The sequence below is a fragment of the Physeter macrocephalus genome, chromosome 16 (genome assembly GCF_002837175.3).
Source record: "Physeter macrocephalus isolate SW-GA chromosome 16, ASM283717v5, whole genome shotgun sequence".
Taxonomy (NCBI): domain Eukaryota; kingdom Metazoa; phylum Chordata; class Mammalia; order Artiodactyla; family Physeteridae; genus Physeter; species Physeter macrocephalus.
Window position 1 is genome coordinate 66,561,378 of NC_041229.1, and position 23,763 is coordinate 66,585,140.

The 23,763-nt window shown below is 46.2% G+C and overlaps 1 protein-coding gene across 6 annotated transcripts in view; it reads left to right on the forward strand.

Moving 5' to 3' along the window:
• The first annotated feature begins 6,185 nt into the window (after nucleotides 1-6,185).
• MICAL2 (microtubule associated monooxygenase, calponin and LIM domain containing 2) overlaps nucleotides 6,186-23,763 on the forward strand; it is a 173,129-nt gene continuing 155,551 nt past the window's right edge. For 2 of the 6 annotated variants that reach the window (XM_055091527.1, XM_055091528.1), the window contains exon 1: nucleotides 6,186-6,546. In XM_055091527.1, coding sequence (XP_054947502.1) covers nucleotides 6,283-6,546 — 264 coding nt within the window. In that variant the 5' untranslated portion in view covers nucleotides 6,186-6,282. The remainder of the gene's footprint in view (nucleotides 6,547-23,763) is intronic. The other 4 variants (XM_055091526.1, XM_028500952.2, XM_028500955.2 and 1 more) reach the window with 2 other exon arrangements.

Genomic DNA, 23,763 nt, shown 5'->3' on the forward strand with positions numbered 1-23,763 from the left:
CCTTCTCTTCAGTCAAATAAGGATGGTTGAATGAGATCATGGATGTAAAGGACCTGGGACAGGGTCTGGCACCCGTGAGCAGCTGAGCAGTGTGGTTGTCGCTGTTCTGATGAGGCTCAGTCTCCTCATGTCCAGGCACGAGTTCTGCCCACCTCAAAGGCTTTGCTTCTCCTAGAGAGTTCTTAAAGACAGGCTTAGCAGTACAAGCATAGATGTGGGACACTGGCCAGAAATCATTATGGAAAAATTTAAAAATGTGTACTTGTGTGTTTGTGTACACACATGCATACAAGCATGCATATATGCAATACATGTACACACATATACATACATCTATACACGTACTCATATATATGCATACATGTACGTGAACACATGCACACACACGTAGCAGCCACACATGGCAAATTTATACTTGCATAAGGAAAGTGAGATGAGCAAGTTCTGGAATTACCCCCTACCCCAGAAGTCCTTGCTTCTTACAGAGTAGAAACAGAGAGAGAGAGAGAGAGAGAGAGAGAGAGAAACACCCTACCCCATAGACTTCTTGTAAGGACTCCATAGGATAATGTGAAAGATCCTGGCTGCCGTGGGCCCCTGGTGATGTTGGCCTCCTTCCTGGCACTGTGACTGGTCAGCATATGGGTCTCTGACTCATGGGTTCAGGGTGGGGGGGTCGATCTCAGGTCATCCTGGGATCTGTTACTGTGAGTGATTCCACAAGGAAATGGACTGAGGTGAGGAAGTGGGAATGTGTGAGGTCATTTCAAGCCAGAGCAGTGGAGTCAAGTCACTATTAAAAAAGAGTGAGGGGAGGGCTGGGGATGGAAGAGCAAAACCACATGGCCTTGGCCTCTCAAAGGAGGAGCAGCACAGAAGGCCAGGGCCTGCAGTGCCCCTGGAGTCTCTTTCCTGAGCTCCCCACCCTGGGCCAGTGTAGACAGAGGGAAGTGTCCAGGCCCTGCTGCAGGCTGGGCACTTGGGTGGGCTTTCACAGTACGTCTCTTGGGTGCGTTTTCATTAGCCTTTCCAGTCGGGCCTCCAGATGGCATGTGTAAGTAGACTGCATGTGTGAGTTCAGCCTAAATGGAAGGGGCTTTGACTTCCTGTGGGTGATCTCAAGGGCTAAAACCAGGAGTGGGGAGGAGCTATCGGAGAGACAGCATTGATCTCCCTGGAGAGCAGCTAACAGGAATTATCTCACCGAGGCTCTCCTCCAGCCAGAGGAGGCAAGGGTGGGGCAGGCTGCCCCAGGAAGTGGTGCATGTTCCACTCGGGGAGTTGACCGAGGGAAGGCTGGGACCCCTGGCTGGAACGAGATTGCAAGTGGCCCTTTCGGTCCCTTCCCAATGCTGGGAGTTGCCCCTTTAGGTTCAAGTTGGTGTCACGTGCCCTGGTAGATGGAAAGCCAGGCCTCCCTGGGCCAGGTGAGAGGGTGATGTCTGCAGACATCACCTGTAAACCAGGTGTTCTGCCCATGCTGGGCTCTGCAGAGAGGCAGTGTGGGAGGCGTTTCCCACTGCCTTGGCCCTGGCTGCCTCCTGCCTCATCTCAGATGTCAGATCCAAGTAGCCATGACCCAGGGTCTTCCAAGTGCGAGGCACAGAGCCGGGGGCTTTTAGTCTTTCCAACCACTTGCAGGTGCCCAGGGGTGAAGACCCCCATTTCACTGCCGTGGAAACTGGGCCCTGCCCCATGGCCCTTTGGGGAGGTTAACCTGGGAGATGGTACGTTTGAATGGGGGGCTTGGCAGTGGAAATGAGGAGAGGGTTTGGTTTTTAGATTGCATTTACCTTGAAACATGTCTGTGAGCCTTCAGGGTAGGGTTGAGGGCTGTGCTTACCTCATGCTGCTTTGAGGGAAGGTTCTGCCCAGTGTCCCTCCCAGCCCTCCTTAAGTTTTTATAGAACTCTGTTTTATCCACTGCCTGGTCACACTCTTTGATGCCATTTGGCAGGTGATGAGGCCCAGGAAAGGCAGAGGGTGGGAGTCCCACATGTGAGTGCATTGGCAGCTCTTGGGCCAAGGAGGCTCATCTCTCATTTTGAGAGCTACTCAGGGCCTCTGCATAAACCTTGAACTTGTCTCCCAGTTGTCATGGGTTAAGAGCCCATTACCAGTGCTGGGATCTGAGGCCCTGGGTTCTAATTTGTAACAGCCAGAGGCAGGGAAAGGGAATTGCTTTGTGACTCATAAAGTCACATAGGCAGAACCACAAATAAGGGACTCCAGTTGGCAAAGACCAAATTGCTTCAAGGCTATTCTTAGAAACTAAAGCATCACGTCTTGTTTCTTCCCGGAAAATGCAGAAACCTTTCATATTTCTGAGTAGTTGGTTTTATTTATATTTCATATCAAACTCCAAAAAGGCAACAGCTGGGTGGTGATTGACAAGGAAGGCTAACGAGAGCTATTACCCAGGATCCTCTGATTTAACTAATCCTTGACCTTCTTCTTTTAGGTAAAGAGAGGGGTATCCAGCAAAATACTACACTCCAGTTTCTGGAAGCTGGGACTCAGACTCAGGCGAGTCCTTCTAAATCAGCCTTTCTAGTTCACTCACAAAACTACCTTGTACCATGGATGTTTTCAGTTCATTACCCAAATTTCCTCATATGAGGTTCCCCACTTTTCATATGAGGAACTTAAAACTCGGAAGTGGAGTTGTCCAAGGCTACACAGTTAGGAAGTGGATTTGAAACCAGATCTTCTGTATAGAAAGCCCGTGGCCTCTAATTGTAAAGTATATATAATTGCTTGGCCCGGGAAGCTAGTACCAGTGGTCATAATTATGTTCCTTCTTCTCTTCCTTTTGGTCTGATGGCGTTTGAGCCATCTGACAAAGAGTCATGAGTGCTGGTCATCATGGAGTCACTAGGTGCTAAATACATTACCCACATGATTGAATTTATTCCTTACCCCCCTGTGACTCGAGTATTGGTAACCCCCACTGATCAGATGAGAAGACAGGCTGAGATAGACTAGATAACATGCCGAGGGTCACACAGCTAGCGAGTGCGTGAGACCAGACTCACAGCCAGGTTTGCCAGACTCCGAATATCTGGATGCTTTTCTGTGAGGAGACCTACTCCGCATGGGTGTCAGAGTTATTTCTAAGGTCTCTGACTTCAATTGGAAAGCGGTTTTAAAGGTTGAGACTAAACCCTTTAGATGGCAGGGAGGCAGGGCCAAGCCTGGCACGGGCTGTGCGGGCACAGTCCCAGGCAGGGCTTATCTTCTTCTGTCCAGCCATCTCCCTCCACCTTCCCGTATCTCACTCCAGATAAGAGCTAGTTCCTGGAGCTCTCACACCCACCCACCCAGGGCCCTCAGCACCACTTTATCTCTTTCCCTTGGGGCCCCAAAATTAAGTTGTTCATTTTTCTTTTGTGGGAGGAGGGGAGGCGGCTGGGGGGTTGGGAGGAGTCAGGTTCTTCCAGTTTATAAATTATTCTCTGGGAGTCGGGTCTGGCTTGATAACTCAAAACAGTTCACCATTTTAGACACGGAGGAGTTGGTGACTTGGAGAATTGATTTACAAAGCTCTTTTTTCAAACTAGTGCCTCCCCAGCTTCAAATCTGCCCCAGGTGATGGCTTCAGCATACATCACATCACCCTGGTGCTCCTAGAGCCAGGCTCTGCCATCACTCAGGAATCTCTCACTCCACAGCAACTCTGCAAGCTCTCATACAAAAGAAGCAGCTGAGGCTCAGAGCTTACATGGCTTGTGTGAAGCCAGGTGGGCAGCGAGGGGCCAAGCTGAGCTTTGGACCCAGGTTTCAAGAGGCCCAAAGCCTGTGGTTTTTCTCTGCACCACCTGCCCATCGTCAGAAAGGACTGGAGGATTCCAGTGGAACTCAAGTAGCTTTGCAGTTGTCAATCAGCTACTGCAGCCCTTGTTCAATCCCGGGCATAGAAGTGGTTCCAAAGATAGATAAAGACACAGGATGTTAATATGCTCTGAAAAGCGAACGAGTCTTGTTCTGTGTTTATGCTCTCGGGGTGGTGAGTCTTGCACGTGGGGAAAGTTGAGACTTTCCCCATGAGCAAGAGGCAAAGTTTATGTGAGTGATGCCAACGTGAGCACTGCAGACATTAAAGGAGCCGACTGACCATGCTGCAGGGAATCCATGTCTTTTGGTGCCAGCTTTCCAAGTTGGTTGAATTTGTTGAGTTCAGGGGACTAGAGGATGGAGTCCTGTCTGCAGAGTGGAGCTTGGCTGGGCCTGGAGCAGGGAATGTACTGTTCTCCCTTTGGCCGAGCCTGGTTCCAGGCCCGTTGGAAGCTCTTGGGGGAAGAGAGATGGGAGGGAAGGGTCCTATGCTGTAGCCCGTGCTGCTGCCCCCATCAGTATCTGGCTGCCTGGAGAGCTTGTTGGCCCCCAGCAGGCGGCCCCTCACAGGTGGTGTCCAGCCAGGCCACATAACATGCATGTGTGTGCTTTTCCCCTGCTCTCCTAGCTTCTTTCCTCATTGTGCTGGGCAGCCCCTCAGCTGCCTCCTTCTCCAGTCCAGCCCGGCCATCTTCCCAAAGACTTGTCTCACCCCGCTGCTCTGTCTCCTGAGCCCCACGGCCCTCTGGAGAAGCCAGGCCGCCTCTACGGTCTGCCCCAGACACCCCGCCACACCCCGTCACCAGTCCTGAGCTCCCGACACCTTGAACTTGCTGTCATTCTGCAGCTGTGCTGGCTCTTTCCAGACTCATGCCTTCATATGGTCCATTCCCCAGTCTTCTAGTGAAAACCACCTTGTTCCTAAAATTGTAGCGTTTTGGCATTTCCCTCTTGTGGCTCCTCTGGACTCCTCCAGGCTCTGTTTAACACCTTCTTTGGGCTTCCATGTGCTGTGTTCATTTTTTACAAGCGCTGGCCTGGTTGTCTTGTAATCAACTATTTACAGGCCTGCCTTCCTCACTAGGCTCCGTCTCTGTATCCCCCAACATCTAGGGTGATGCGTGGCCCTTGCTAAGGCACCAGTAGGTATTGCTGAATGAATGAGTAAAAGATTAAGGAAGAAGATAAACACCATTCTCTGCTTTCAGTTTTATAAAGCCAGCCCGCAATCCAAATGCACCCACAATGGCATTTCGGTCTGGAGAGTGGGAAGCTGCCCAGCCCGAGGGCTTTGTCTCTGTTTGCTGACCTCCCCTTGCCAGGCCTCTGTCTGGGGGAGCTTGGTATGTGTTTACAGACCCCCTCAAGCCCTCCTGACAGCTGGGCCAGCCCCAGCTCCTTCATACTTATCTTCTTGCACTAGCTTTGGATTCTGGAAAAATAGCTAGTGCTTTGGAAAATCAGCTCTAATTTATTTTTGTTCCTTTGAAACTTAAATGACTTTCCTAAGAAAATGCCTGAGGTTAGAGTGGTGCAGAGAAGAAAGGACATGGCCAAAACCCAGGCAAGCTATTTTTGTGATGTGAATGAACCTCCATCGCGTTTTTCCTTCCTTCAGCCTAAGCACTTGTTCCAAATAGCTCCCAGCTTGGGCTTACAAAGCACAGGCTCCTTTTGTGCATCAGGAGGAGACCCACGCGTCTCTCTCCCTTTCTGTATGTCTGACTGAGGTGGATGCTGTGCTTCTAGCAGATACTAGGAATGGAGAGAAATTTTGAGAAGTTGCCATTTGCTGTCTGTAGAAGGGAAAGACCCGCCTTCTGGTAACTAACGAAGGAAGACTTGAAAGTGTGATGTCTAAGGATAGGTGGGATGGTGGTCATGAAATCTAGGGAGGCATGTGCTTTGCTTTTTGGGGGCTGTGCACTAAGGTCATGTGATTAGGTTACGTTAACATTAGTCAACCAATTTATGGCACCAAGAATTATAGGTTTTCAACAGTGCTAAATCTAGTGTGTGCCTTTCTGGGTTTTGTTTGTTTTCCTTTTGCTAGGTACTACTTCCAGAACCACTGCTCATAGCAAGATTGACCAGGTAATATTGACATCAGCCAGGATATATCTTTGGCAATGTGTAGTTCTTTTCAGCCAGCCAGGGGAGTGGAGTGTTGGGGAGAGAGACTGCCAGCAAGGCAGCATGGCCAGGTTAGAAGGTATGATTATACCTCTCCTATGGATTATGTATGTTTAGTATTAAGTGTTATGTTTAGTATGTTAGTGTCTTAAAGGAATTGTATTTTTGCCTCTCTGCACCTTCTCCCCACTCTACCCTCATCCACGAAGCTCACCTCTGCCTCTACCTACCTTTGCAGGTGTGACGTTTCTCCAGGTACTTCATGGTGTTCTGCTCCATCCTCTCCACACCACTGCTCTACGTGGCTCCTGAAACATGGGGGAAAACGAGGACGAGAAGCAGGCCCAGGCCGGGCAGGTTTTCGAGAACTTTGTCCAGGCTTCCACGTGCAAAGGCACCCTCCAGGCCTTCAACATCCTCACACGACACCTGGACCTAGACCCTCTGGACCACAGAAACTTTTATTCCAAGCTCAAGTCCAAGGTGACCACCTGGAAGGCCAAGGCCCTGTGGTACAAACTGGACAAGCGTGGGTCCCACAAAGAGTATAAGCGAGGGAAGTCTTGTATGAACACCAAGGTAAGGGAAACTCCAGCATGGACGCTTCTTACCCTGTGGGCCATGTGGGTTGGCTTGTTGGGAGGTTAGGAAACTGTTGCCATTTTGCCATTGTAAGGTTCTTAGTGGGTGTGGATGTGTTTTATTGTTTGGCTCAGCTGAAGGTTGCCTTTGTCTGTATATGAACAGCTTATCCTGGTTGGGGGCTTCTATCTTATCATGGTGGCCCAGCAGCTCTTCTTGTGTCCTTCCCAAGGCGGAGAAAATGAAGGCATGCTTGATGTTATCCTGTTTCTACCATTACTACTACCACTACTTCTTCTAGTAGCTACTATTTACCAGGTAGCTTCTTTGGGCCAGGCGCATTCTGTACGTGGTCTTGTTGAACAGCACAGTAGTCCTTTGGGTCATTTAAGAGATATGAAATCTGAGAAGTCAGTTACCTTGCCCAAAGTTACATAATAAGAAGGCAACCTTGATCTCTCTGATTCTAGGGCTTAGGCCCTAAATTCCCTAGAGAGGCATAATTATGAGTTGTGTCGCCCTGAGAGCAAACATTTAAGAAAGATCCCTGACTTTATTTGGCTAAGAAATAGGTCTTTGGTCTTTACTGTCTTTCCCTCCCTCTCTCTCTCTTCCTCTTCACATCTCCGCATTCTCCACCTCCCCATCCCCTTCCTCTGCTCAGGATCCCACTCTCAGTTAACCCTCCACAAGCTGGTCACTTTCCCCATTGGGTGGCCGTAGGCGACATCGGTGAATGTGGGGCTGCCCGGCGCATCACATCTCTGATAGCTCTGCATCACCCATCCCCAGATGGGCAGCCAGCAGTCAAGACTTCCCTGGGGGCTGTCAGCCCTGGGCATTGTTCCAGGCTGTATGTTTAGGTTAAAAGCGAGCAAGCTGTATTTAGACCTCACAGGAGGTAGCTCAGCCAGAGCCCTTGGAATTCTAGTCAGTGCCAATCCTAGACAAGAAGATTGAACTCTCCATAGAGATCAGGACTGTTGTGTTTTTGTTTTGGTGATGTGGAGCCGTTGAGTCCACCGTGGGATACGCTGCTTTCCCTTGCCCCGGGCGAGACAGCTGCCAGGCTCCTCTGAGCCTGGGACGCGCAGACCGTTTGGAGCACAGGCAAGCGTTCCATCAGGCTGAAGCAGCCCAATCGCCTTAGCCCAGAGCATATTAGCCATCCAGGAAGGGCCTGCCCGTAACCTGCCAAGCTTTGGCCTTACACAGAGGAGAGGGAAGCGTTAAAGAAAAAAGGGGGGTGGGAGGTGGGGCCAGTATCCGAAGTGCCACCCCTGCCCAGTATCTCCTTTCCTAGTTGTTGTAACTTCATGGTTCATGGTTCACTGGGCAGCTCTTCAGAGTTCCAAGAGGGGGAAGCTTTTAACTTTCAAAGCTTCACCCTTTTCAGTAATTGTATACGGTGGTTTTCTTTTAAAATGACCCATAGAAGTCAGGCGGCTGGGGTGCAATATGTTTTCTCAAGGAAGATTTTCAGAGCTCTTATTGTATCAGAAAATGCATACACCCAACAGTTTCTAGCTTCTGAGGGACTCTCTTGGTGATCTGAAGACAGACTTTCAGAGGGAGTCGGCCAGCGGAGGGATGGAATGGAGGGTTGACCACCGTGAAGATGTCCTTTCAAAAATCACTAGCCGGTTGCCTGGTCTGTCTGGCCAGCCCCAATTTTATAAGCTTCGATGGCTTGAAGTGGAGGAGTCCTTACATCTTGTGGTTGGCAGGTCATCGTTGATGCCTACGATATAAAGGAAAAGGATTGTCTTTAGTTAGTGACGCTGGCTAATAAGAGTGGTTCTTGCCCAGGAATTTATACACCTTTCTCAGGAGGAGGAACAAAGATATTTGAAATGTGGTAACCCATCCCATAAAAACTACTTGGATCCTAAAGTGTAGAAGATACATTTGAAAATGCACTCTACGGATGGTTGTGACTGTGTTAGGCTACTTTATCCTCATGTTTCAGAAACTCAGACTAACCTAAACAAAACAGGGAAATGAGGGAAGTGATTAACTCGTATAAACAGGAAGGTCCAGACACTCAAAGTCTTTCCTATCCTCTCTCCTTCCATGTCTCTTAGATGTTTTGCTCTGTTTTGGCTTCATTCTTCCCTCCTGCAAACAGAGTTTCTTCATGATGCTAGCCTCTCATTCATATCTTTGTAGCTCTGTGACCCAAAAGACCAGAATCTTTCTCTTCCTGCTTGGTATGGAAAAAAATCTCAGGGAAGGATTTCAACTGGCTCACCTCTGGGCCAGTTATTGTGGCCAAAGCCAGAGGAGCTGACCACTGTCTTTGGCAGCCCTTTTAAACATCACATGGTTGACGTGAGGGAGGAACAGGTCCCCAGGGATGTGGAGGTGGGAGATAGACAAACAGCACGTGTCCTCTACCTGACAGGTGACTGCTTGTTTGCTTTCTGGTTATGGAACAGGCCTCTCCATGTTGGAGTCACGTGGTTGGGTAGTGCTCACTCTAAGAGCCTGGCGCTTCCGGTTGTGAGTCAAGCAAAACAGAACATGGTCCTCCCTCTTCTCCGACATGAACAGACACTGTCTTGCTCACACACCTCGCTTAGGTTTATCCTTTGGCGTACTAGTTTACGTCGTCAAGCATCAGCCAAACAAGAAGTGCTGGGCATTACTGTGCACGTGGTTCATCATTAACTCTAAGCCGTGTAACACAGGCGTGTCAGGTACCAGGCATATAGCCAAGCTCCTGCTTAGCCACAGGTAGAGTGGGAATGAATGAAGTGCAGCCAGATCTCCCACCTTTGCACTGAGGTGGATGCATCTTGGCACCATCTGGAGTGGATCTGGGCCTCAGCTATTCACAAGCATTAATCAGCCCCTTCCAGGTGCTGCTATGAGCCCTGTCTGCCCCCTCATACCAGCAGGACTGTGTGTGTGTGTGTGTGTGTGTGTGTGTGTGTGCGTGTGTGTGTGTGTGTGTGTGGTGATGGCAGGGAGAGATTGGTGACCAGGATCTATTTGGAGAAGATGGCCTCTGGTACAGGGGACAGGGAGGAGGACCTACAAGGTCCCTAGAGCAGTGGTCTAGGTGCCAGCTGCATAATCTAACTTGAGATCAGTGTTCATTATTGATTATTATTTATGAGAGTTTTTCCAGGCACTTAATAATTCTTTCCCTGGGTGTGATCTGTTTGGATAAGAAAGGAGTGAAGCAACGAGCAAGCCAAAGAAACTGTTTCAGGACTGATATTGGCTCTGAATTAGGTTAGTACCCGGATCAAATGCCACATCCAATTGTGTAACGTTCCTGGGGAAAACATCCCTGAAGGAAATGCAATACATAATTTGGCCTGGGAATTACCATCGTCACAAAGTCATGGAGCCTGCTCATTTATTTTATATGTACCTTTAATGCTAGGAGGAACTTGAAAGAATGTTGTGTACAATCTCTGCATTTGACAGATGACAACCAGGGGGCCCAGGAACCTGAAGCTATTTGGTTGAAGCTAGCGGGAAGCATTGCCAAGATTCAGATTCTGTTTATTGGTTTCCTCATACAGTGTTTCGTTCATTCATTCATTAGGTATTTCCAATACCCTATACCTTAGTAGGTATTTGACAGAGGAAATGGTTTGAAAGATTAATAAGAAGTGGTTCTCACTTGAGCTTTCCATAGAGAGGACAGAAGTGTCATCATTTCTGTATTTATTCACTTAATCATTTATGAGGTGAATGATTATTGAGCAGCTACTATGTGCCAGGCACTTGTCTAGGCACAAGACAGCCACTTAATAGCTCTGCGGCCTCGAGCAAGTTACCGAAATCCCTGATCCTCAGTAGCCGTCTCTGTAAAATGAGGATAATAATGGTACTTCCTTCATGGAGTTACTGTGAGGATTAAACAAGGTAATCTTTGAAAAGTGTTTAGAATGCTGCCTAGTACATAATAAGCGATCAGTAAATGTTTAGCCATTATTATCATTAATATGCTAAGTGCTGTGAGAGAGTTGTGTACACTGTTCTGCAGGAGTACAGAAGAGTGACTGGGGTAGTCTGGGAATGCTTCCTGCAAGAGGAGGTATGATTTGGGGCTTGAGAGACGAGTAGGAGTTTGCCTTGCTTTACTGAAGGAACAGCTAGAGGGAACATAAGGCAGAGAAACATATTCTGGTAAGAGTACATTACTCATGGAAGGGGAATGAAGGTACCTGTGGAGAGAGGGAAGCGGGGAGAGCGTGAGAGCCAGAGAGAACAGAATGGATGAATGGCAGGAGACCAGAAAGGCCTCCTGGGGCCAGACTGTGAAGAGAGGGTCCCTCAGTCAAACAGAGGACCTGGAGGGTCATTGAGGATGAGCCCCCGATTCTCAATCCAGGGTTCTTTCTCCCACCCTCCAGGGGGTGGCTCAGTAATCACAGGTAGCCAGTTCAGACAGAAGGCATTTGTACATCATTGCCATAAAAACCTGCTTGCAGGAAATGACTCATGGGCTCCTGTCACCAGCAGCCATGGGGCCAGCCTATATAATGAAAACTCTTGGGTTACCCTGTGAGAAGGAAATGTCTGTGTTTTGTGAACATCCAGCAGGGTCACGCCACACCTTTTGCACTTGAACGTGACTTTTGCCTGTCTTTGTGTCTGCACTGGCTCCCCAGTGGTGGGTAACCCAGGCCCCGGTAATGCTTGCTGCCCAACTCATTATGTGGTTCCCGAGCTTCATGAGCAGAGCACAGCAGGAGAAGGGAGGGAGGGAGGGAGGGAGGGGTGAAGCTGGGAGGGAAGGCCGCTATCTCCCAGCCTAGATAAACCTATCTGACATTCCCCACCTCTGAAATCACCCACCAGGGCCCTCAAAGCCAGGCTGTGCTGCACTGGCTGGGAAATGTCTAGCACCGCTTTGCCTAATACGGACAGTTGCAGGCATAACCGACAGAGTAGAGGATGGTCCCTGTGGTGTGACCTTCTGTACTAGTTGAACAAAAAGCTGCCGTAGGACTTCCCTGGTGGTGCGGTGGTTAAGAATCCGCCTGCCCGTGGAGGGGACATGGGTTCGAGCTCTGATCCGGGAAGATCCCACATGCCGCGGAGCAACTAAGCCCAAGCGCCACAACTTCTGAGCCTGCGCTCTGGAGCCTGTGAGCCACAACTACCGAAGCCCGCGTGCCTAGAGCCCGTGCTCCGCAACAAGAGAAGCCACCTCAGTGAGAGGCCCGTGCACCGCAACGAAGAGTAGCCCCTGCTCGCTGCAACTAGAGAAAGCCCACGCACAGCAACAAAGACCCAACGCAGCCAAAAATAAATAAATAAAATAAATAAATTTCTAAAAAAAAAAAAAAAAAAAAAAAGCTGCCATAAACTCTGGGTCTGTCTGCTTACCTGACAGTGGACTTGGGCACTGTTACACTAGACACATCTGCGAGCCTAGATTACCACTGGGAAGCGTGAATCACTACACTTGTCACCACAGGTCCACACGAAGTGTGTGGGGTTTGCGTGAGTGCGTGCATCGAACATGCCATGTGAGCCTGAGGAAATCAATTCCCAACAATATTAAACAGAGATGAAAAAATTCTTTTTTGGCTGTCTTCACAGGACGTGGTTAATCCAGGTTCACTGTGGTTCATTTTACAAGTACATTTATAAATAAAGACTTCTTTGTCTTTTTAAGAACAAACTAATTTGTTTTCTTTAATTAAAAAAGAAATGCATGCTCATGATAAAAAAAAATAATTCAAGCAGGAGAAGAAAATATACTGTGAAAGGAAATGCCTTTCCCCAGGCCACCAAGTCTCCTCCCTAGAGGCATCCACTGTGCCATTTCCCGTGCACCCTTCGTGAAAGTCTTTACACGTGTGTGCATGCGTGTGTGTGTATATGTGCATGCAAGCATGTGAATGTGTTCATCCCCCTTTCTCTTATTAAATGGGAAAAATTTTTACATATTTGTTGCGCACCTTTTTTTCACTCAAAAATATATCTTGGAGATTGTTTTATATCAGTACGTGGGGAATCTAACCCTTTTATTATTTTCATGGCTTTTTAAGGCTTGATATTTTATGGTTCCATCACAATTTATTTAACTGCTTAGGTTGTTTCCAGACTATTGCTGTCTTAAACAGTACTGCAGTACATTTCCTCATACACACTTTGTATGCACATGAAAGCATGTCTACGGGATAGACTGAAAATTTCGGAGTCCAAGGGTGTGTGCATTGCATTGACAAAGTTATAGGCATTGTCAAGTTCTCATTCGTGGAGGTTCTTGCAGTAGACACTCCCAAAAATAGTGCAGGAGAGTGATAAGAAGAGCCCTGGGAAGTTGCCTTTTTGGATTTCCTTAGCTTGGCTGAGTGAGCATTGGGATGGACACCCTCCGAGTCCTGGAGTCTGGGCCGGGCGGCCTTGAATGGGGCCACTGAGTAAAGAGCAGTTTGGTAGCAATATGGTAGGGACCGCTGCTGCCCCCGTAACGATCACAATCACAGCTATTTCATTACCGTTACTGCCCAACGTTTGCATAGTGCTTTATAGTTTCACGTACGTGGTTTCATTAAGAAGTTTGCTCTCTCTGTAAAAGGTGAATGCTCTTTAAAAGAAGAGCAAATACAAATGTATGCTTTCCTCTTCAAAACTTCATCTAATAGTGGGAGCTTTTAGAGCCCTGGCCCACAGAGGATCTGTACTCTTTGTGCTGAACAGGGGTACCTTCCTGACCTAGCTAACTGGTTCTCTTTAATTCAATTTAAACTAGTATCATCTCCAGGGAGCCTGCCCTGACAGCCTTTCTACATCCCCCTTCTCTTATTGCATCCCCAGTTGGGTTTGGTGCCCCCATGGGCTCCCAGACTCTGGTCCTACCACTACCTTGCTGATCGGTGTCCTTCACTGACTGCTTTTTTGGCCACTTTCCCACTCATCGTGAACTCCCTGAGGACAGGGACCATGTCTGGCTCATCTTTGGGTCTGAAGCACCCAGCACAGGGCTTGACACAGGGAGAGTACTCAGGGACTAAATGAAAGAACTGTGTAGCTCAAGAGGCTTCTTTCTGGAGCAATACAAATAGCATACTATTAACATATGTTGTTCTTTCTGGAGCTGTACTGGGTGAGTCCTGGTATTTCCAAGCCCTGATAGTGGGTTTACAGAAGCCGGGACCAGCCAGCCCCTTATTTCCTTATTCAAACGTCTGTGCAGATTTGCGTCTGACCATTGCTCATGAGCATCCTCTCCCTGTGGTGTGGGATGAGGACCACAGCCTTGTCTGTGCCTTGATTAGCATCTGGCTGTTCATGGAGCTTTCAAGGCGGATGGGGAAACCGGGCCTGTAGGCCTTTGAGGCTGAAGGGTTGGGCCTCCTTTTTCTTGGCGAAAAAAGAAAAACCTCTCACAGTTCCTGGCCCACCCAGGGTTGCAGAAGGCCTTAGGGAATCTCTGGCCAGGATTATGCAAATTAATATGTACCACTGGGCAGGGCAAGAGGAAAACATGAAGCAGTTTCATGCTCTGCTTCCCAGACTGGAAGGTCTCTTGGCTTCCCTCCTTCCTGCTCATTGGAGGCTCTTGCTGGGCTTTGCTTTTTTTTCATAATAAAAAATATCTTGGAGATCAGTATATTCCATGGCAGGGGATTTTTCCACTTAGTGTGAATATATCTATCTCCTATCAACCAGGTGGGATAGCAGGCTGAGTTTGGCCTTCCTGCCACAGGGAAGCTCCTGGGCCATTCACTGGGCCCAGCACTTAGTTTGTTCTCCCCTCTGAATCAGAAAGGATTGCACTCAGCTGCAGGTAACTGAAAACTCAACTGCAGAGACTTAGACAAATAGGGGCTTATTTTTTAACCAGATGTCAGGAGAAAGGTGGTGACTGGAAATGCAATGGTTGTGCATTCCCTGTGATTCTCTGGGCCAGTGCTGTCCAACAGAAATATAAGGTGAGCTACATATGTAATTAAAAATTTTCTAGTACCCACATTTTAAAAAGTACAAAGATATGGTGAAATTGATTTTAATAATATTTTTCATTTAACATAATATATCCACAATATTATTACTTCAGCATGTAGTCAATATATAAAATTATTACTGAGCTGTTTTACAGTCTTCTTTTTTTGGTATTAAGTCTCTGAAATTCTATGTGTTTAACATCTCAGCTCAATTCAGATTAGCCACATTTGAAATCCTCAGTAGCCTCGTGTGACTAATGACTATTGAATTGGATAGTGCAGCTCTAGGCTTTTCCTCATACTTGTCACCTTGTAGTCACAAGATGGCTGCTGCAGCTCCAGCCATCATGTCTAGTTTTGAGGCAGGAAGAAGGTAGAAGGGGCTGCTTAAGCTACATACATTGCTTTATCACATACACAAAAGTGTTTCCAGAAACCCCATTAAAATATAAGCTCCTTGGGGGCAGGAGTTTTTGTCTTTATAGTCTCTGCTGATTTTCCAGCCCCTAGAATAGTAACTAACTAACGAATAGGACATATTTGTCACGGTTTGAGTTCTTCAGAAGCAGATGCTTAGAAGGTGTTTGGGGTGCAAGATGTTCATTAGTAATCAGTACCTGTGAAAGGAATGGGGGAGGGAAGCAGGAATGGGCAGAAGAAGTCAAACTGTGTACAGGGAGAACCAGATGCCTGTGAGTTCAAGCAGCTGAGTCTTTTCCTGCTTGGCCTTTTAGCCAGTGAGTTTTGCAAGAGACAGGGGTGGGAGGCCACACAGACCTCAGTTGATATAGGATGATCAGCTATGAGCTACCAGCTGTCTCTATAACATGTTTAATATATACACCAATGCAAATAGTGTATTGTAGAACATGTATAGTTATAGATAGTGTTTTATAGAACATGTATAGTTATAGATGTGTATATTTAAGGGGAGTAAGTTGTAAATTTAATAGTATATACATGAATTCTTTTATGTATTATATATTAAATTATATTACATAAAAAACTATTTACCTTAAACTTCTGTGCAGCTTCTTGGGAAGAAAACCCAAACGTGTTTTAACTTCAGAGCCTTCAGCTGTATGGAACGTATTTCACTGCCACCTGGCATATCCCACACCTCCTCTTATGCGTCGTGGTCTTAAGAGATACAGGGTAGCGAGCTATCACCAAAGGTTCATCAATGGGAATTCAGCAGTGGGAAAATTTTTATTCTCAGATCCTTTCTTCAGAGAGAGCTGTCTAAATCTAAGGAACATACCTGGGAAAATTCTTTTGTGTCCAAATCTGCAGAAGTCCAGGGAAGTTCCTTTACCCCTTCTAGTTAGCATGCCGATGTTTACCATGTAGCTGTGCATCGTTCTCTCTGCTTTAAGAAAGTGATCTTTTCCATTTTCTCCCTCTCTCTCCCTCTCTCCTTTTCTCTCTCTCCGCCTCTGTCTCTGTTTCCCTCTTTGGTATTCCTAATGTTTCCCTTTTTTTACTGTGGTAAAATATGTATGACATAAAATTTGCCGTTTTAACCATTTTAATGTATATAAATCGGTGGCATTAATTACATTCTCAATGTTATACAACCATCACCATTTTCTATTTCCAAAATTTTTCACTGCCCCAGATAGAACCTCTGTACCCAAAGCAATAACTCTCCAGTCCCCGCCCCCTTCTCCCTAGCCCCTGGTAACCTCTGATCTAGTTTCTGTCTCTATAAATTTTCCTATTCTAGATATTTCATGTAAGTGGGATCATATAATATTTGTCTTTTTGTGTCTGGTTTATTTCACTTAGCATAGTGTTTTCAAGGTTCAAAGTGGTAGCAACTATCAGAACTTTATTCCTTTCTTTTTTCTAATTTTAGTAATATGTTTTATTTAACTCAATTTATCAAAAATATTTTGATATGTAATCACTATAAAAGTTATAAATAGGATATTTTAGATTTTTGTACTGAGACTTAGAAATCTGGTATATTTACCCTGTTAGTAAATCTCAATTTGGATGCTAAATTTTAATCAGAAATACTTAATCTGTTTTAGATTTAGATTTCATAATATTTACAGTTAAAAAAGTAGATTTACGTGTCCAACTTATTTCAGTCATACTTAGTTTTCCACTAACTGAATTGAGTCTGGGTTTATTTTTTAATTGTGGTACAATATATAACATTAAATTTACCATTTTAAGCATTTTTCAGTATGCAGTTCAGTGTACATTTACACTGTTGTGCAGCCAACACACCATCCACCTCCCAGACATTTTTCATCATCCAAACTGAAACTCTACCCATTAAACAATAATTTCCTACTCTCCCCTCCCCCCAGCCCCTGGCAAGCACCATTCTACTTTCTGTCTCTGTGAATTTGGCTACTCTAGGTACCTTATATAAGTGGAATCATACATATTTGTCCTTTTGTGACTGGTTTATTTGACTTAGCATAGTGTCGTCAAGGTTCATCCATGTTGTAGCATGTGTCAGAATTTCCTTCCTTTTCAAGGCTGAATAATATTTTGCTGTATGTACATACCACATTTTGTTTATCCATTCATCCCTCTCTGGACACTTGGGTTGTTTCCTCCTTTTGGCTATTGTGAATAATGCTGCCATGAACCTTGGTATACAGTATCAGCTCAAGTTCCTGAATTCAGTTCTTTGGGGCATATACCTAGGGGTGGAATTGCTAAGTTATATGGTAATTCTGTGTTTAACTTTTTGAGGAACCACCAAACTGTTTCCACTTACTCTTATTTTTAAAATTGCCATCCCTGAGTTAAATTGTTCACAGTTATTAATTCATTCAAAAAATCATTTGGAATGTCTACTACATGCCAGGCACCAGGATACAGCAGTAAAAAGAGCAGATAAAATTCCTGCCTTCTTGGAGTTTACATTCTTAGTGAGAGACAACAAATAAATATACGTGGCTTGAGTGTGCATACCTCTGTGTGTGTGTGTGTGTGTGTGTGTGTGTGTTGGTGGTAAACTGCTAGGGAGAAAAAACAAGGTGAGGGCAATGTGGATGCCCCAACCAGAGGTGGGTTACTGTTTTATATCGGATGCCCTAGAAAGGTTTCTGTGAGACGGTGACATTTGAGCAGAGACCTTAAGGAAGTGAGGTATGAGCATGTGGTTCTTAGAGGGAAGAGAATTCTAGACAAAGGGAACAGCAACAGGCGTAGAGATGCTGACAAGCAAACATGCTCAGTATATTCTCCAAACAGCAAGGAGACCCATGCAACTAGAAAGAGCCAGGCTGGGGTGGTAAGACACGGGTCCAGGAAGGGAATGGATTCAGATCACATGGGCCTTGGAACAACTGGAAAAACTTTGTCTTTCACTCTGAATGAGATGTAGGGCTACTGGAGGCGGTTGAGCAGAGTCACATGATCTGACTTCCTCATGGAAGAACTTGCAAAACCTTGGAGATGAAAGAAAGGAAAGGTATACTAGAGTCTCTCCCTCTGTGAGTAACAGCTCTCTCAGGCCTAAGGAATTTATTTCATCCTCTACTCATCCTGTCTTAGAAGAGCTGCTTGTTCTTTCACCACTGGCCAGCAGATTAGGGACAGGCTGAGACCAGCCTTGCTGCCCAGGCAGGGTTATTCCCACTGAAAGTCTTCCTGGAACGGAAAAAGTCCTCCCAAATATCCGCAGCACCTAACACTATGCAAGAAGGAGTAGATCCCTTAATTTACTCTTTTCTCACTGATTTAGCGACTGCTATCCAAGTGCCAGTCCTCTGGGCACCAGAGGAGGATGACAGCAGAGAAGGCCCCTGCACTCGTGGAGCTTTCCATCTGGTCCAGGGAGAACAGAAACAGACAAAGATAATTTTATCATGTCATCCCAAGAAGGTCATAAATAGGGTATTAGGATAGAAGGAACCAGGGGAGGGGAGTTGATTCTAGACAGAGTGGCTGGGAGGTGACATTTAAGCTGAGATCTCTGAGTAAGAAGCAGCCAGCTGGTAAAGAGCATGTTCAGCGAGGACAGCAAGTGCAAAGGCCCTGACGTGAGAAAGCTCTTGGCCAGCTGGAAGAGGCAGCAAGGCAGCCAAGAGGGGCCTGGAGGGGAGTGAGCAGGGGGGACCATGGTAGGAGGTGAGGTTGGGGGGTGGGGAGACAGGAGGCAGATCACTGAAAGGCCTTTCATGTAGTCCATTCTAACAAGTTTAGGTTTTATTCTCTCTTTGAATAAAGAGAGCTCCACTGCTTGCTAAGTAGTATGACCTTGCCTCTTGGAGCCTCTGTTTGTTCGTCTGTGAAATGGGAATAATAATAGTTATATTATAGGGCTGGAATGAAGGTTATATGCCAAATGCACATAAAGCATTTAAAGTGCCTGGTAGCTGTTAATCACCTCCTCTCCTTCTTGAAGCTCTCCTATTGGATTTGTGACACAACTTTTTGGACACATTTTTTAAAGTCATCTTCATGCTCTTTCTCCTTTTTCGCTATATGTACTCAGTGTCCTCCAAGGGCTTGTCTTTGACTCCTTTTGCTTCTGCTGGGTGTGCTTTCTGGGGGAAATCTCAGCTACACTCAGCTGTCACCGCTCCCCCTGGCCATGAAGACGACTCTCTACTTTTGTATCTGTGGCCCTAACCTGTCTCTTGAGCCCCATGACGCCACTTAGGTCCCTTAAGACATCTTCAGGATGCCTGTTGGACACCTTTAAACCACATTCACCATCTTCTTTCTGAAACCTGCTTCTCTTCCTCTGTTTCTCTAAATGCTGAAAGCTCAAAATCCTACAAACATCGTGGACTCCCATCTGCTTTCTTCCCCCAGTTGCTGCACCTTCCTTTGCAATTTTATTCATATCCGTCCCCTTCTCTCCATTGCCACTGCCTGCACTTCGGTGGAAGCAGCAACCTCTTACCCAGGTGATGGCAGAACACATCTCTGAAGTTTCTTTTGCCTTTTCCTCCCGTCCAGTCCAGCTGCTGACCCCCACAGAGTTGTCCTTCCGAAGCACAGATCTGATTGTGGCTCTTTGCTCACATTCATGGCTCCCCAGTGCCTTGCATTGCAGTTCCTCCTCCAGGCTAGCCTGGTGTTCTGTCTGATCAACCCATCTCCTACCTTGGGTTCCAGACCTCCCTTCTCACATGCCCCATGCTGGCCACACTCCCTCCTTGCTCTCAGCCTCTTGTGCACTCTGCCTCTGGCCAGCATTCCACCACTGCAGTCCAGCCACAGAGCACCCCCTTCTCAGAGGCCTCGGCCTCTGCGGCTCCAGCAACTTCTACCTCCTACCTTCAGCTCGGCGACCCATCCCCCGGGTCACAGCTCAGAGTCTGCCGCCACCTGGGACTGCTCCACCTAAATCCTCCTTTGAAATGCTCCTCTCTAACCACAGCTCTGAACTGCTGCTTCTCTCTCTGTGTCCCTCTCACAAAACCTGTTGCCAACCCGGGTTTCCATCCGCAGTCACCTCCTCCCTTTTCTGTCCATCTGTCAGCCTAGCCTCCCCTGGCCTTCACTTTCTTGCCCATCCTGGCACCTGTGTTCTGTCTTTGTAGCTGTGTTCAGCAGCTTCTCAAAGGCCCGACTTCAGGTCAGCCCAGCCTTAGGAGATCTGACATTCACTCCACCCCCATCCTCAAGGCTGCCGGACTCCGCTAAAGTAGCAGAGCCCGAGACGGGAGGGTCTCGGTACCAAGTTGTGAGAACTCAGTGCTGAACATCTTAGTGCTGTCAGGACAGCCTTTTAAGAAAGTCTAGCCAGTTTTCTGTGTAAGTCGTCCCCAGCCTTTATCTCCCTCTCTACCTTTCAGCCCCTTCCCTTTAAGTAGCTGTCCTACTTCTCAGGAAAACCACTGTCATCAGCTCTGTTTCTTCTTTCCTTCTTCTCAACCAAATTCTGAGCAAGATAATCTCTGTACTCCTGGCTCCCTGGCTTCACCTCCCTCTCACTCCCAACCCGCTGTGGCTTCATTCCACTGTGCCAGTAGAAATGCTTTTCTCGGGGTCACCAGGGGCCTAAGAGTTAGCCAAGACTATGGCTGCTTTTGCATCCTCGTCTACTTTACCTCTTTCAGACACTGGACATGGTAGATCACTATCTCCGTGAAACTCTTCTCCTTAGAGAGGCGCCTAGGTGGAGCCCATGACCCCTGGTCCTTGAGGGAGGGGAGAATGTAGGTTATGTTCCTTTGCAAGGAATTGTAAACCTGAGTATTGACAGGTCCAAACTCTGCCTGTATTTTCACGTTTTCTTGGCAGGAAGCTTTTCCATAAAGAGCACATCATTGACCTTTTTTCTGCTGCTGAACTCAGCGATAGGTATAGTGGCATGGATTTATGCTGCCTTCTTGTGCTGTAGGAGCCTCTTGTCTTTTTCCCTAATAGATTTACTCTGGGGCTCCAGATCATATCAAATGACATCGTTCATAAGAATTTAGCTGTACATCACAATGCTACAAAGCTCTTCTGCTTGCAAAGCAATTTTACATCCAGTATCTCATTGGATTCTCACAGTAACTCTGTGGGGTAATACGGGCTGGCATGATCATCCCTACTTTCCAGAGGAGGAAACTGTTGCTTAATTGGAATAAAGGACTTGCCTGGAATTTCACAGCGATAAATGGAAGAATGCAAGAATGTTCAAAACCAGCAGTCCCATATGTTGTTGCCAGTTGTTTGACCTTTGTTTGAGGATTTCAATACAGACAGAAAGTGACCCTCAGAAAGATGTAAAATCCATTGTGTCTCCAACCACATCATTTCCTCAACACTTAGTATTGGGTGTTAAGGATACAGAGATGGCTCAGACATTATTCTTACCTTTATTTTCAAAAGAAATTTTACCTGAAATATTTAAGATACACAACAGCATTACTTAGTATTTATGAACTGATGATTTTAGAACTTCACATTTGAATGTTTGCTTATTAGAGGGTCTCAGTTAATATGCTGATACCATGAAGCTCTTTTTTTTTTGTTTTGTTTTGTTTTGTTTTTTTGCGGTACGCGGGCCTCTCACTGTTGCGGCCTCTCCCGTTGCGGAGCACAGGCTCCGGACGCACAGGCTCAGCGGCCATGGCTCACGGGCCCCGCCGCTCCGCGGCATGTGGAATCTTCCCGGACCGGGGCACGAACCCGTGTCCCCTGCATCGGCAGGCGGACTCTCAACCACTGCGCCACCAGGGAAGCCCATGAAGCTCTTTTGATGGATGTAATAGTTTGAAATTTTGGATTAAGGATGGCACTTGCAGCCTTATATCAGATTTAGTATCTAATTTATTTTGTTTTCTTTACACAGATTCAAAATAGGGTTTCAAGTAAAATAGCTTTTAACAGCCTGCTTTGCAATCTCTCTAATTATAATAATCCAGAAACTTGACATGTAGTAGGTAGATGTGTCCAATTTACTTTAAGATTCAACTTTGAAACCAAAATTTTCTAATCTGTAAATGAAGGTAATATTTACCCTGTTCAGAGAGTTGTAAGTAGGAAATGAGTCACAGTAGCAGGGGGCCTGTAACATTGTAAACCTTCAGCAAATGGTCACTGTTACTATTCTGGCCTACAGCTTTAAGGAAAGGGTTGACAACTTTCCCCCATGCTAAGGATTCTGGCAGTGCTGGTGTGATATGGGTTTTGTTTGTTTTTTGTGGTTGCATCCTTTTTTTCCCTTTATTTTCTTAGAGCAGTTTTTGTTTCACAGCAAAATTGAAGGAAAGGTATAGAAATTTCCCATATATTCCCCATCCCCACCCATGCATAGCCTCCTCACTATCAACATCCTGCACCAGAGTGGATCATTGTTACAGTTGATGACCCTATGATGTGATGACACATCAAAATCACCCAAAATCCATAGTTTGCCTTAGGGTTCACTCTCAGTGTTATACACTCTATGGGTTTGGGCAAATGTATAGTGTCATGTATCTTTTTACTCCCCTAAAACTCCCCTGTGCTCCATCTATTCATTTTGCCTTTTTACCCCACTCCATCCTACTCCCCTGGCAACCACTAATCTTTTTTACTGTCTTCATAGTTTTTTGACATTTCTTTTCCAAAAGGTCATATAGTTGGAATCACACAGTAGGTAGCCTTTTCACACTGGCTTCTTTCACTTAGTGATAATGCATTTAAGGTGCCTACATGCCTTTTCATGGCTGGATAGCTCACTTCTTTTTAGTGCTGAATAATATTCCACTGTCTGGGTGTACCACAGTTTATCCATTCCCCTGTGAAGGACATCTTGCTTGCTTCCAAGTTTTGCAATTATGAATAAAGCTGCTATGAACATTCATGTGCAGATTTTTGGACATAAGTTTTCTTCTTCTTTGGGTAAATACCAAGGAGCCTGATTGCTGGATTGTATGGTAAGAGTGTGTTTGGTTTTGTAAGAAACTGCTAACCTATCTTCCAAAGTGGCTGTACCCTTTTGCATTTCTATCAGCAGTGAATGAGAGTTCCTGTTGCTCCACATCCTCACCAGCATTTGGTGTTGTCAGTGTTACGGATTTTGGCCATTCTAATAGATATGTAGTGGTATCTCCTTGTTTTAATTTGCATTTCCATGATGACATACAATGTGGAACATCTTTTCATATGCTTATTTTCCATCTGTAGTGTTACAAGGTTTTGGGGTTTTTAAAAAAATAAATTTATTTATTTGTTTTATTTTTGGCCGTGTTGGGTCTTCGTTGCTGTACATGGGCTTTCTGTAGTTGCAGCGAGCGGGGGCTACTCTCTGTTGTGGTGCGCGGGCTTCTCATTGCGGTGGCTTCTCTTGTTGCAGAGCACAGGCTCTAGGCACGCGGGCTCAGTAGTTGTGGCACATGGGCTCAGTAGTTGTGGCACGCGGGCTCTAGAGCACAGGCTCAGTAGTTGTGGTGCATGGGCTTAGTTGCTCTGCAGCATGTGGGATCTTCCCAGGCCAGGGATCGAACCCGTGTGCCCGGCATTGGCAGGCGGATTCTTAACCACTGCACCACCAGGAAGCCCGATACAAGGTTTTTTAATCTTTAAGAGTCTGTGAACTTGGATAGGGGGCAAAATCTTTCTTTTCACTAACCTCTAACTGAAATGTAGCATTTCCCCCAATGAATCTGGCAGCAAATCTACCTTAGGAGTGCCTGTGATTTGTCACCAATAGAAATCACAGGTATTTTCACTTATCCTTGCAGTTGTAGATATCTCAATCTCTGGTTTACACTTATTACTATTTGGAAATTATGTTGGGTCTTAGACCTGCAGCTAGATCTCATCATTTAATATATTATTAGATATGTTAAATGAGTTAACATTTTATCTTATGCATTTAAAGATATTATTCTGA